The following is a 15,066-nucleotide window of genomic DNA, read 5'->3' as shown; positions in this document are numbered from 1 at the left end:
CTGATTTTAGTCGAACTTTTTAAGGCTGTGTAAATAGAATACCACTGCACTTATTTGTATTCAGTTTTTACAATTTTAATCATCTAAATTACTTCATATGTATATGTGAGAATTATTTGGTAATTTGGGTTGTTTAAGACTTAATAATCTCTTGGGATGAATGGAATTAGCCTTGTTATTATATACTTAATATTGTTTAGTAGCATAATTAGCGGGAGGTTGGAGTTCTATAGGTTTTAGTAGGGGAGGGATGTCAAAATTTCTGGGTTAGACCTGGACAAACCCTGCCGGATGGCATAGTAAAATACCCGGGTCTGGTTTATATTAGAAGACCCGTGGGCATCCCGGGTTAGGGGGTATATTACTGCAAGTCAAATTATTTTCTTTGTATGAATAAACAGTTTGCTTTGTATGAAATAATAATTTGCAATCTTCAGTGAAATTGGTAAAGAATTTTTAATTGAGTTGAAGGGTTAATAATTTTTCAAGAGGTGGTAACTTGTAATTGTGAACAAGTTAATTTGTATTGGGATTGATATCAACAAATATATATATATATATATATAATTAAAATTGATTTGAAAATTTTTATTAAAAAGAATTAATGGTTTCAAGGCGTTAAGTCAATTATAACTAGGGTTGGATTCAGATCGAATTAAGTTCAAACATTTTTTAACTCGAGTTTGGTTCGAATAAAAAATAGTTTAATTCGAATTTGACTTGAGTCTGTTAACCCAAAATAAAGTCTGGTTCAAGTTTAGTTCAGATAAAAAATGGTTTAGTTTAGTTTGGTTCGAGTTTGGTATGATTTTGTAACTCAAATAAATAGTTTGAATTTATAGTTTGATTCGATTCAAATGTATGGTTTGGATTTGTGGCTAGAGTTAGTGGTTCATTAATAAAATGATATTATTTTATCTAAATAATATTTAAAACTTCTGATTTGAGTCACAAATTTGAGTTGGACCTACTACGAATTCGAATTATCAATTCAAACTACTAAATTTAAGTTGATTCGAGTCAAATCAAACCATAAATTCAAACTATTGATTTGAGTCATAAATTCGAATCAAATTTGGATTGAACATCTCTTGACTTGAGTTTAGTTCGATTTAAAAAATAAGTCAAATCTTTTAATTCGAGTTTGGTTTGAATTTAAATAAAATGAATTTGAATCGAGTTAAATTGAATTAAACTAGCTTTCAAAATTGAACAGGCTCAGACCATATTTAGGCGTAATCACAACTTTATTTATACAAGATAACAAAAAATTTCAATAGATTTTGTAAATAATGTGTATCTCCTTTTAAAAATCTATAATAAGTAATATACGAAGAATTTGAAAAGTATTCATTAACTTATAATTAGACTCTGGTTATTTTTATGTACAAATTATATTAAAATGATAAATTCTTATTTTTAAAATTAAAAATAATATTTTCTCATTTTTATGACACATTGTAAATATAAGTAATTAATTTTTAATATTTATTTAAGGTAAGTTATACTTTTTCCACTAAACTTTATTAGATATATTTTCTGTTATGTTTCAAAAAAAAAAAAAATTGAAAACTTTAAACAGCTGAAATCACAATGTATCAATGCAATTTCAATTATAATCATGTTGAAATTGTGTAATTTCAATCAAAATTGCATTCGAGTAATGTGATTTTATCATAACTGTATCATTAACTTTAATTAAAATTATATCATTTTAATACTGTTCTAATTTAAATTATATTATCTCCACAATTAGGTATGATTTTGATTTAATCACATCATTCTGACATAATTTCAACTACATCACATCATTTTGCCCTCTAATTTCAATTGTAATTGATGTAACCATAAATTTGGAATTGATTAGAGTTAGGATTAGGGTTTTAATATATGGGTCTAAATGATAATTTTTAAAGTTGATTATACTCTTTGATCATTAAAAGTAACGTTTGATTTTTTATATAAAGTGGGAAAATATCAATTTTTTAGAAGTGGAAACTTATTGTTTCGGCATAATTAAGGTGAAAATTATCATTCTCCCTCATATAACTGAATATTTTTAATAACTTACCGAAGATAGATATTTGTTTTTCATAAACCTCAGCAAAATCTGTGTCATTGTATCATACTTTAGGGGTCCAGTCTTTTGAACACTAACATATAGTTATATTGGACATCACTTTGAGCATTCTAAAAAAGGTACTTAATTAAAATAAACATTTTCTAAGGGGTTGATATAAATAATCTCTTTATAAAAATTTATCGTTGACTTAATTTAATTCATTTCAAAACCCATATACACCTCGCAGACATAGTTATTGTCGGACTTACATGAATCTCATTGTCAATCTCGACCATTCCATTAGATTTTCACATGACAAATGAGGAAAAAGATTACTACATTATTCATTTTCATCTTTTATTACTTATAGTCTATAGATTTACTTATATTTGTATTTATAATAGAATTATCATGGATATGCAATTGAAAATTTTCGATTCTAGAGTTTATTTATAAAATATATTGAATTTATTGTTATTTTGTTGAGTTGTGTGAATGGTATTGTAATTAAAGAGGATTATAATCGAGTCTTAATGAAAATAGACATGAGATTCATAGATTTTCATAAAATTTTCATCATATGTGATTTACATCTAGTATGCGAGTCACACATGGTAGGAGTTTACGAAAGTCAGGGTTAAATATTATTTTTCATGTGCGACATGTATGATAGGTCTATCTAGAATTTTACACTTTAATCATTATAGATTTGCAAGTCACACTAGGTGGGTAATTGGAATTTATCCGATGTGAATTGTTGGCATGTGTGATGTACCTAGTGGGGGATAATCAAACTTTTGCACAAGTGAAAGGGTAACTGAAATTTTTCATGCATGACACATATAGTTAGGTAGGTAGGCTCTACTCAATATGCATGGAATCTTGGATTGAATGAGAATTAATACATAGATGGGTATGGTGGTCATTATGAGAATTAATCAAATTGTCAGATTGTTTACTATAGGATACCAGAGATATAATCACATATTAGTAATTTTTGACAACATAATATCTATAAATCCCTCACTAAATTTAGATTTTGGGGGTTTTACCTTTTTAATTCACGTTTGTTGATTAGACAATGAAACCTCTACAAAAAACAAGTTATCTCTTACTGAATTTATGTTACATTACAACCTTTTCATAAATAAAATTTCCCTATTCATTCCTTCGATTGCGGACTATAAAATTTGACTATCACTTTATAAGCCTTCCCACAATTAAACCATGCATTTGCAAGATTTTAAAGCTATTACACATTAACCTATAAATTTTTAAAATATGAGGGCAAATATAGTTTTTAAAATATGAGGGCAATTATATAAATTTTTAGGTTTAGTGATAAATAATGATTTTATCATTTTCTCTAACTGAAAATTTTAACAACAATTAGCCTATAAGTGGATGTTTAAGTTTTTGAATTATTGCGAATATACTTTTAAGATTAAGCTAAAGCTTGGGTGGGATATAGTCCTTTGGCCTATGTTAATAAAACATTTATTAATTTTTGGTAGCCAAAATGTCATTTTATATGTAATCCATTAGCTTTTGAGCCATAAGACTAACAATATTATATTATATATTGTATATATATCCATTTATAAACATATCAATTAACACAAGTAAATTTTCATTATTGGGCAACAACCATTAATCAAGGTAAGACATTAAAATTATAAAAACAAAAACATAACATAAAACTATTCATTTTAGCACAAAGTTAGTGTTAACTCTAATGATAAAAAATGGAAACATCACTCCATGGTTTGTGAACCTAGATGCATCTATGTCTTGTAGATCGAGAAACTTTACATTGAAATTCATCTCTGAACATTCCTCTTAAATGCATCTTATTGTGTGTCTTTATGTATGAAAATATTCATCACTCGAAAAACCCTTATACCACTCACCACTTTATTGATATTAAACGTCGATAGATGATCACGGAAAAAAGATAGTCATTGCATTGAATCACAAACTATTTGGTTCTTAGTGGCAAGAAATTATGGTAGATCAATCATGAAATTAGGTGGTAAGTGAAAGTTAACTGAACTTGGACATTGATTGTCTCCCACACGTTTAATATTATCATTAACATTTATCATGTCCTTAACTATAATGTCCTCAACTGGAATATCATCCATTTTGTCACCACAACTAAAGAAACCCTAAATTAGAATGTTTCTCTCCATCCATGTGTTCAATCCTTTTAAGTGACAATAACTCAATATCAAACTCATTTACTAAATCATCATTATCAACATCATGATAGGTATTACCATCTTCTTGTTGATCTCCTTAGAAATCATCACCCTTTTCTATATCACTATAAGATTGTTAAACATTAATGTTGGTTTTTAAAAGAAGATAATAATGTTCTCTCATTAATGGATTAGAAGGTTCACAAGACATATTTATTGTTTCAATGTGCAAGTTATCTCGAACTCTCAAATCAATGTTCTTCCATACAAATTATCATAGATTCATTTCTCGATCTAGGATAATAGTCATAAACACAAAACTAAGTTAGGCCATCTTATGAGAAAGGGCAACAAGAAAATCAATGTCATTATCATCCTAGATTTCATTGGGCATCTTGTTGATGACATTTTTAGTCTCATAGTTATATAGTTAATATGTAAACATTTGTTTAATAACCAATTAATCCCTTGTATGTGATATTCTTTTGGATTTTCACCAGTTTTTGTGTGTTCACAAAACATCACTCATTGTACAACTCTTCATCCTCATCCATTATCTTTCATGTCCAACCAAAATAACAATGTTTGACATTTTCATCAATCTTCCAATAGTAATATATAATATATAAATGAATTATTTAAAATTTAAAAAAAAAAACTAATTTATGTCAAAATATTTCATTTTACTTGAGATTTCACGCATACTATTTATGATATGTATGATGAAAAATATCAATAAATCTTCTATATACGAAATATCTATAAAACCGCCTACTCATTACATATAGCCCTATCGATTTTACTTATTAAACCCAATCATATATATTCAACCCGGGTTATATTAAATGATAAACAATTAACTTTTAGTGTGTATTTGGTTTGAATACTCTTTTATTACCAAAAATAAAATATCACTATAAAAATATATTACTTAAAAGATTACTTGATATAAATTAATTATTATTATATTTGATAAAATTTAGTAAGTATAAATAATTATTGTGTTTAGTTGAATACAATAAAAAAATACTAAGATATTATTGTACTTAAATGTCCTAAAAATTATTAAATACAATTATTCTAAAATATTTTAATATTATATGTTATATTAATTAAAAGTGACTGTATTTTTGTCCTTAAAAAATAATAAGTAGGGATAGAATTGTAATAAAATCAAGATTACTTGATAATCTTTTAATGTATAAGAGACGTTTGGTTTGAGTAATGTTTTATTACCAAAACTGAAACATTATCTTAAAGATAAATTTCTTAGAAGATTATTAAGTATAAATTATTACTATATTTGATAAAATTTGATTGGTATAAAAATTATTGTATTTGATTAGAGGTAATAAAAAAAACTAATAAATTATTTTACTTAAATGTTTGTAAGTATAATTATTTTAAAATATTTTTTATATTACTTGTTATATTAATTGAAAATAAAGTTATTTTTGTCCTAAAAAATTAATAAATAAAAATATAATTATAGTAAAATCAAGATTAGTTTGGTAATATTTTAATACCTAATATAAATGTAATAATCAGATTATCTTCTATATTATCTGTCACATCACTATTAGTAATAAAATATTACTGAAATTTTTTATTTTTGGCAAATCAAATAAGGTCATGTAAATAATAAAAGATAAATTACTAAGTTAATTTTTATTCTCTAGAAACCTAACAGTCGTTTAAGTGGTAGAAGTGATAATCTGATTATTTTCTATATTACATGTTATATTGTCATTAATAATAAAAAATTACTAAAATTTTTAATTAGTTAAAAAATTATATAAAATAATATAAATAATAAAAAATAGATTATCGAAATGATCTTTTTATTACTTTGAACTAAATACCCTGTTGGAAGGAGAAATTAAGTACACACAACAAATGAAGCAAATAAATTACCAAAAGCCAGCATCCACCAGACTAAACTACAGAGTCAGTGATATTCACAACTGAAAGTACATATCAAGACCAGATTCCCTGAAAAGATTGTGCAATTACAGGACAAGTGAAGCTAAGGGGAGACAACATAGAAGGTAGTTGAATTAAATATATATATTCCCATATATTTTAAATAAAGACGCTTTTGATCAATACAAAAATAATTAACAAAATATAACACACCAAAGCCAAGCACAAATAGCTTTGCAGGTCACAAGTTTAATCTACAGCCAAAAAAGCTCCAAATTATCCAAAGACAATTTGTCCATTTTATTTTGCAGCAAATCATTTCCCCAAATAGCTTTAAGTCGTCTCACCTTATCACTTGACATTCAAATCTCATCTACACAAAATCAAATTCTTACATATAGGATTAATGGTTGAATTTCACCACACCAATAATTAGAGGTGTCGATAGGCCGGACCGGGCTGGCTCAGGCTCGGCTCATTGGGCTAATGGGCCGGGCCCAAAGCCCAAACAGTAATGGGCTTTTGGGCCGGGCTGGCCCATTAATATATAAAGGTCCGGCCCATATAAAAATGAGTTAGGTCAAACTTTAAATATTTAAAAAAAATATTTAAAATTTTTAAACACAAATTTTTTTTCAAATTATAAAACATAAATAAATATATACTATGATAATATTCAAATAGATTGAATTCATTTGATACTTTATCCATTTATAATATTTTGTAATGATAAAATTAAAATTAAAATAAAATTATGAACACAAAAAAATTATTATTTATGAATTCAGATATTTTTTGAAAGATAATTGATAAGAGAAAATAAGATTAAAAATATAATGAAATAATTGAGATTGAGAGATTTGTAAATGAAAGTGAAAATGAAAAGAAAAAATTGAATAGGTTTATATAAAAAAAATAAATTAATTTAAAATTTTAAAAAAAGAAATGAAGGCCAAGGCTTCTGCTTCCCTATGCCTAACAAGGCTTCTGCCATAAAGCAGAAGGATACACAAGGCAGAAGCCTTGCTTCTGTCAGCAATTTTTTTTTTTAAATATTTTTAAACAGTGTCAGGTCGGGTCGGGTCAACCCATAGGTATAATATTAAAGTTCTAAGCTTGGCCTGATAGGCCTATGGGCCCAGCCCAACACTTTACAATATCAGGTCGGATTTTATCGTGCTCAAACTTTTTTCCATGCTTGGGGCGAGCCTCTGTTTGGCTCGGCCCAATTGACGTGTCTACCAATAATACAAAACCCTGTAGCACAAGAAAGTACAAACACCATAACAGGTACAAGGACGTGACCCAAAGAAAAAGAAAAAGAAAAGATGAGACAAGCGATTAAAAAAAAAGAAAAAAACTCTCCGAAAAAAAAAAAAAGTTCATTTGGTTGGTAAGAAGATGAATATGTTGATTATGGAATGTTGGAGTCCCTTAAGATTAATTGATTAAGATGATGTTCACTAATATGGTGTTCATTAAGAATATTGATTGATTGGAAGGAATGAAGAATGAAATGGTTACGGTTCGATTGATCAAGTTTTTGTTGTTTAATATGGTGTAGTTGTTTTTTTAATTTTCTAATGAATAATGTCGTTTTCAATTACGCTAAAGTAGGGATGTGTATATTCTAATTTAGTGCAGTTTAAAAACTTTTTTAAATTAAATTTTTTTAAAAAATAGTATAAGAAATTTTTAACCCAAATCAAACTATTTTAGATTTTAGACCGAACTAAAATAATACGATTTGATCTAGTTTATATTACAATTTCAACCAATTAAAATCATTTACTTTTAAATATATATTATTTAATAAAATTAATAAAATTATAGTTTTTTAAAACATATATATAATACATATCTAAGGAAAATAACAAAATAAATATGAAAAAATAAGTTATATACTTAATTACTTATTGAAAAATTCCGTCAAATATATTTATATATATGAATTTTAAAAAAAAAATACAGTTTACAGTTTGATTTATTTTAAAAATCACCCAAACTGTAACCAAACTAAAACTATTTTTCAAAAATTTATCAACTCAAACAAAACCATTTTATAAACTAAACTAAACCAAACTGTAATTTTTAAGTTATTCAACCGATTTTATAATTTGAACCGAATTATATATACTCTTACTCTAAATAATTTTTCAGGCTCTTTTGGACCTCAAGTTTAAACAATTTTTATTCAAGTACGAGACCGAAATCCTTATTGATTAAAAATATTATTTAGATCTATCCAAAACCTGAATTTTGTTTAACCCGAAACCCTTTTTTAAACCTAACAATTAGGCCTCAAGGAGGCCCAACTCAATTAATAAACCTAATTACGTATTGTAAAATTTCAATATGACCCCATGCACTACACATAAGACAATGTTAACAAACCCCCAATGCATTGCATATTGTAAAATTTTAATAAAGCCCCAACACATTACACATAGTAAAATCAACCCCTATACATTTCATCCAAACCCGATGAGTTGAGTTTCAATCACCCATGGTAAGTGGTTTTTTTTTTTTTTTAAAGTTAAGGTTTTATTGAAAGGTTGGGGATCAGAGCAATTTTAGTAACCCCTCCAATATGGGTGTTTTAATTAATTACTCTTTAGAAATTTTTTCAACATAAAGTATGAAAATACAGATATGATTACATGAATTAAACAGAATGAAATTTTATTTTGCTGTATCCAAACAGCCTTGATGTGATGAAAATAGCCATTTGATCATAAAATGCCGTTATAGAAACCATCTCATTGAAGTTGTAAAATCTAAATGAACCTGAGAAGTAAAACTTGAAGATGGCATGATTGCATTATTCCTATTAAGAAATGATGCCTGTTCACAGAACACGGTAGCTTATACGACCATCAATTGTTTCAATACGTAAACAATTTAGACGAGTGAGTAGCAGTAGGTAAGCTCTGGCTTTGTGCCCTGAAATTGCATCAGCAAAAGGAACAATGAGTCAAGGATGAGAAAGCCTAAGATTATTTGAAAGTTCACTTTAGTGGGCAGATAAGATTTGTGAAATATGTTAACAAGTGAATTAAGGTATTTGTATGTGTACCAAATCAGTAGGAATACAATTCGAGAACTATGAAAATGCATAATAGAAAAAATGAGAAAAGAAAAAACTGGCTGAATTCATACCCAAGTCCAAAGATGCAATTTCGTCCTGTTGGAAGTAGTTGCATTGTTTTGTTTTCTCCTTTCTCAAGTTTGAGTTGATCTTCTCAACAGCAATGAGCAGATCCTGTTAGCAAAGCACCGCCAAGATTATTAAGTATAAGCTATGAAATCCCAAATAAAGCAAGCCATTCAAATATGTATGTAAAATATTTTAAATTAACGGGCAACTTCCCGGTTAAGAATATCTGTAAACAGAGGCTCTAATTCTTTTGCCCTTGGCTTAGCCTGTTTTGGACTAAAGCTCTGTCTAATTTCTGTTGCTTGCTAATTGAGAAATGACAGAAACAACAAAAGAATATATAAATTATAAAGAACATAATGCAGACTCAACTCTGTCAAATTAAGTTATCCAGGGAGCATGATGCGACATGCAACTTTGAAATGTTCCATTCCAGTAGATATCATATGAAATGAATTCCTAAACAAATTATGTCCTCATCCAGGGTTTGTATTTTTTTAATTTCACAGTAGAGATGCAAAGCCAATAGCCTTAGTTTCAGGATGTAGTCAACAAGGCAAAGAAACATGCTTCAGTTTGTTACGTGACAGTTGCTTCCCCGTGATTTTAGCAGAGCAAAATAATTATTACAGAAGATATAGACTTGCAAAAGAGTATTAACCAGTGATTAGTCAAGCAATCCCATCATTCTAGGAATTGCTGAGAATGGTCAAAGATTCAGATATTTTGAGTTTTACCATCTGTATCTCAAACAAAATTATGAAAACCACTCCCCTAATTATCCCATAGATTATTTATAACCTGATCTTCTTTTAATAAATTATCAGGAGAAACATTATAAACTTCTTACCTCCCATGAAGTTAGGGTTTTCATGTAGGATGGAATGCTGTCATAGTCATCCTTTGATACCTTTATTACAGGACCAGCAGCTTCAAAGGAAATAGGCTTATCTTTCAATTCCCCTATGTTCACAATGAATGATACTTTAGTCAGTAAACAGGTTGCAACATTATCAAACTCATGTTAACTATTTGCTGTCTACCTTCTATATTTGCAGTTTGTTCACTTAGATCCTTTATCTCATGCAGTTTGTCCCTGGAGCATCTAAAAGTGAAATAGTAAATGCTCAGAAAAGAGTTAACAGGGCCTTGCACTACCTTGAGCAACCTATATAGTTAAGAGCTCAAAAACTTACTTCATTGTTTCTTGGAAACACCAATCTGGATCATCAGTGTTATCATTATCTATTAACACAGAAAGCCAGGGTAGGCATTAGTAGCAACTAGCAGGTATAACAAGCTTGATTACTGCTTGTACCACCGACATTTATTGATAGAGTTCTTAAAGATATATTTCAGACACTAAGCAAATGTTACTAACCTTCAGATGCTAAAGTGGCTAGACAAACATCTGATAGCCCCAGATTCTTTAAACTCAATGATTCATCAAGTCTAACGAAAATCAAGGTAAACGGAATTCTTGACCTATACTTCCAACTTGTAAAGAATCTTTGCAATTCAGAACTAATTGTAACTACAGACTCCCTTCAGTTACAACAAAGATGGAGATGCAGAAACAGATTCAAATTTAACATATATGGTCTTTTCACTATAGAGGGGAAAAAATCAATTCAAACGAGCCTAATACTGAACCATATTATCATCAATGAGTTGAATATCTCAAATTTTGCACCCTTTTATTCCCATTATTGTGTAGGTACCTAGCACGTAATGCTTCTTTTTGCGTTGTGAACCACCTCAATAATGTTAATGGTAAGTACCAACATACAAATAAGTGCCAAAATTTTCTACAAAATAACAAAACTAGTCAACCTTTTAACAAGGATACAGAGTGTCTTCTTCCAAGCTCTTCATGACTGAATGAGAAAAAGAGATTGGTGATGGTGATTCCACCTCATCCTTTGAGTCAAAACCAATCGGTGTCAATAAACTGCAACCCTTATCTTCGTCATCAATCTCAAATTCTAAGCTCAAAACACACACCAAAAAACAAAGCTCAACAGTCAACACTACTAGTTCGATAAACAAAAATATTATGGAAATGATTACAATATTGCACATAACCTTTAAAATGAATATATGAACACGGAGAATATCATATTATAGCCCATCTCGTCAAAAGGTCTTACTTTTATGTTACAAGTTGCATATATCTTTTATAGATTTTACTTTGTTCCATTCAATACAGGGAGCACTAAAAACCAGCCTAGAACCTTTAGGACGCCATTACAATTTTATCGTATAAGACAAGCACATCCTATGTTCCTATGATGATCAAGTAGTATACCATTCAAATTTTTTAGCACTTTAAGGTTTGATCCTACTAATTTGACAATTTCTTATTAAAAAAACTATGGTCTCTAGTAGTGTTACTGGATTGGCCCAGTCTCCGAAAACCATATTGTTTGTTTGCTAAGAAAATGAAAGAAGACACTAGAAAATTTGAATACCCTCAAAGCCCACATCAAAACTATATTGTTCAGCTTCATTTTCATGTACCATTTAACAGCTTATAAATTAAAAAATGAACTAATAATAATAATAAAATACCAGGAATATTATTGAAGGTTTTAAGGCGATCATGGAGTTGAAGAAGATGGGTCTCGTTGGTCTTGTAAACTTCATTGCAGTGTCCTAATAACTCCTCAAAAGAGACCGTACCAAACGACATCGAATCGAGCAAATTAAGATCAGAAGTGACGGCTGAAACACGGCGGTTGAGGCACTGGATGAAGGTTGTAGAAGCGGAATCCAGAGGGATGGGACGCCGCTGCACAGATTGCTTAAGAGCTTCGCAACTGTTGTCTAAGTGGTTGCAGAAATAAGCGAGGGTTTTGCAGAGGTTTGCAATGGTTTCCTCCATTTCTGTGTTGATCTCCAAGTGGTTTTTTCTTCTTCAGTTATCGTTCTTGTTCGTCGGTGAATGTTTGAATTCAAAATTTGGAAGCGAATTGCACGCCACGAATGATTTTTCAGGCGTGTAAATGTAACCTTTTCAATTTCGGATTTGAATTTGAATTGCCAATACATGGCTTTTCAGGGGTGTAAATAAACGTTTTCATTTTTGAATGCGGATTTGAACTTCATTGGCTACAAATGTCTTTTCAAAGGCGAATTCGGGTTCCCACCAATATTTGGTGTAAATTTCATTTTCCACCTGCTGATCCCATGTGTTTTTTTTTTACCCAAAATGAAACACCATTTACGAAAACAGAATAACAAAGTCCACAATTGTTGTTAACACATGCTTGAGATATGGTTGAAAAACCCTTGTTATTTTGCATTTTTAATTAATGTAATGACAGAAATACCCTTATTAAGTTTATCAAAGTTGCAATTTTAACATTGAACAACAAACTGAATCAGGATTTCTTTCCAGCAAAAGTCATTGAAACCTATTTACGAATATTTCCAACAAAAGTCATTGAAATTTATTCACAAATATTTTTGAAAAAACAAGAATTTATCTGACAGACTCATTTTCAAACCCTAAATTACTTTACATTTTAAATGTAATTTTGACCAAATATAAAATTACCTGACTTCCAACCACTTAACCATATCTTCATTTCACCATTGAAGTCATTAGTGGTGTCTCACATAATATTGATGGATGATTAACACAACCATCTTGTAAAAACTTGTTAGATTAACTAGAGAACTAAAACTAGGGAAAAGGATAATTTTTCACCCAAATTTTAGTTCAATCTCAAAAATATATTCACGACAGTTGAAAAACCTAAATATTCACCATAAACTAACTTTTATTAAATTTTGTTATCAGAGAGAAAAGTAAAATTGTTATTTCCCCCTAAACCCTAAAGCCCTAAAAATTTATAACATTTTCTCTTTTAGTTTGGAAAAAAAAAAAAACATTTCCCCTCAAGGATTAATTTTCCCCACAATTCAAATTTCCTAACGATTTTTTAATAAACGATGACCGATCTCTCTATCCTGGCTCTGGCTCTCCCTTTGATGCCTTTTCTCCGTTTGACTCTCTCTCTCTATCTGAATTACGAAACCCGTCATCTAGATGATGAAGGTGTTGTTTAGATGAATCATCGTTGTTTGGATGAAGATGACGCGTCCAAACAAAGGGTAGACATCAGAGATAACAACCCTTGGTTTGAAAGCATCGTCATCGTTTACGACTAAAAGAAAACAATTCATATGGATGACGCCTTCATCATGCAAATGAAGGGTTTTGTTTGGATTCTTTGAATCCAAATGAAATCCAACTAGAGAGAGAGCCCATCGGACAGAGAGAAGACATCAGAGGAAGAGCTATTGTTGGGAGGGGGAGAGCAATTGTCATTCGTTGGGAAATTTAAATGGGGGAAAAATATCACTTTTTAAAATTAATCTTAGAGGGGAAATGTTATAAATTTTTAGGGTTTTAGGGTTTAAGGAGAAAATGATGATTTTACTCTTCTTTCTAATAAAAAATTTTAATATAAATTAATCCATAGGTGGATATTTAAGTTTTTTAACTATCGCAAGTGTGTTTTAAAATTACACTAAAACTTGGGTGAGAAATAGTCCTTTGCCTCTAAAAATAATATGAACTAGTGTTCTTCATTAAGTTTATTGATCATTCTAAAAGCAACAAGGATCTAACAAAATAAGGTTTCACAAGTTGTTTTGTGAATCGGAATGCAAACAAGATGAACACAAACTTTCCTCTCTATTCAACTTTTCGATTGTCTCACCTTTTTAACTTCTCTTTTCAATTTTTTTTATTTTTAATTTTGACTTCAATTTTCAGTTTCTTACAACAATGATCATGCTTGATCAAAAATTTTCAATTTTTGGGCAATGCAAATTAACTACTTTACCCTATTTTCTATATTATATCTAGTAACATAGTTTGGTTTTTCTTATAAGAAAGTGTAATTTATGCCATTAAGGGGTGAAAAAGGGTTTTCGGGTCAAACCTTGAGTGGGACAATGTCAATTAATCTCTTTTTGCGGTGTACATGATCGTTTTCATTAATGCAGTTGAATTTGAATTAGCGAGAAAGCCTAAAATGGTTTTCCAGGGGGCATCAATGTAACGTTCTCATTTTGGGTAGGAGCGTTAGCTGTAAATTTTATGATAAATAATAAATAAGAAAATAATGTTTAGAGTCATTGTCGTCGAGCGCCTGTAGCTCAGTGGATAGAGCGTCTGTTTCCTAAGCAGAAAGTCGTAGGTTCGACCCCTACCTGGCGCGCTTTCTAAAAATTCTCGACCAATGAGGTGCAAGGCTTTTTGGAGATTTTCCAGTAATCCATCAATTTTTTTTTTTTGAAACTTTACCTTGTTTTCTGAAGATTATATTCAGGTTCAATTTGTTTTAATATTTTCATACCGATTCTTATATTTTAAATAAACTTTTTCCAGTTTTGAAACTAACCTTGATGTTTTATAAAGGCCAAAGGACTTATTCTCATCCCAAATTTGTTGAACTTTCAAATTGGTACCTATTTAAAAATCCAAATTTCTATTTATAAGCTGTTAAAATTAATATGATCAGTTAGTTTTAGGGGGTAAATTGCTATTTAATTAATTATATTAAAGACATAAAATTTTATCTTATTTTTTTTTCCTAAATCTTAAAAACTAATAATATTCTCATAGGTTTAAGTTTTAAAAAGTTGATTTCCCCCCTAAAGTTTAGGGTTTTTTTTTTCTCTTTTTCTGGCCACCAAAACTATCTTCA

At 29.3% G+C, this 15,066-nt stretch overlaps 1 protein-coding gene and 1 non-coding gene across 3 annotated transcripts; one reads left to right on the top strand and one right to left on the bottom strand.

The window, feature by feature from the left end:
- Positions 1–8,757: 8,757 nt before the first annotated feature.
- On the bottom strand, positions 8,758–12,413 carry LOC123227115. Of its 2 annotated transcripts, none has more exons than XM_044651791.1 (8): positions 11,915–12,413; positions 11,193–11,328; positions 10,725–10,795; positions 10,540–10,588; positions 10,387–10,439; positions 10,194–10,306; positions 9,346–9,448; positions 8,758–9,129 (listed from the first exon to the last, which is right to left on the bottom strand). In XM_044651791.1, exons 1-8 carry the CDS (start codon positions 12,225–12,227, stop codon positions 9,035–9,037), a joined length of 933 nt encoding a protein of 310 aa, XP_044507726.1. In that variant the 5' UTR covers positions 12,228–12,413; the 3' UTR covers positions 8,758–9,034. The 2 variants fall into 2 exon arrangements, with proteins under 2 accessions (XP_044507726.1, XP_044507725.1); XM_044651790.1 differs by having other exon boundaries at positions 10,387–10,448; positions 11,915–12,411.
- Positions 12,414–14,504: 2,091 nt separating this feature from the next.
- Positions 14,505–14,577, top strand: TRNAR-CCU. Its single transcript has one exon. It is a non-coding gene; the product is annotated as a tRNA-Arg (tRNA).
- Positions 14,578–15,066: the final 489 nt, after the last annotated feature.

Source organism: Mangifera indica, chromosome 10 (genome assembly GCF_011075055.1).
Source record: "Mangifera indica cultivar Alphonso chromosome 10, CATAS_Mindica_2.1, whole genome shotgun sequence".
NCBI classification, from domain to species: domain Eukaryota; kingdom Viridiplantae; phylum Streptophyta; class Magnoliopsida; order Sapindales; family Anacardiaceae; genus Mangifera; species Mangifera indica.
The sequence above is the reverse complement of the archived record's forward strand: the minus strand, read 5'-3'. Positions and strand labels throughout refer to the sequence as shown.

Coding starts and splice junctions, on each gene's coding strand:
- LOC123227115 (XM_044651790.1), bottom strand. CDS start 12,227: ATGGAGGAAACCATTGCAAACCTCTGCAAAACCCTCGCTTATTTCTGC. Junction 10,589..10,724: donor AGCCACTTTAGCATCTGAAG/GTTAGTAACATT, acceptor CTGTGTTAATAG/ATAATGATAACACTGATGAT. Junction 9,449..10,193: donor AAACCCTAACTTCATGGGAG/GTAAGAAGTTTA, acceptor CTTTGCTAACAG/GATCTGCTCATTGCTGTTGA.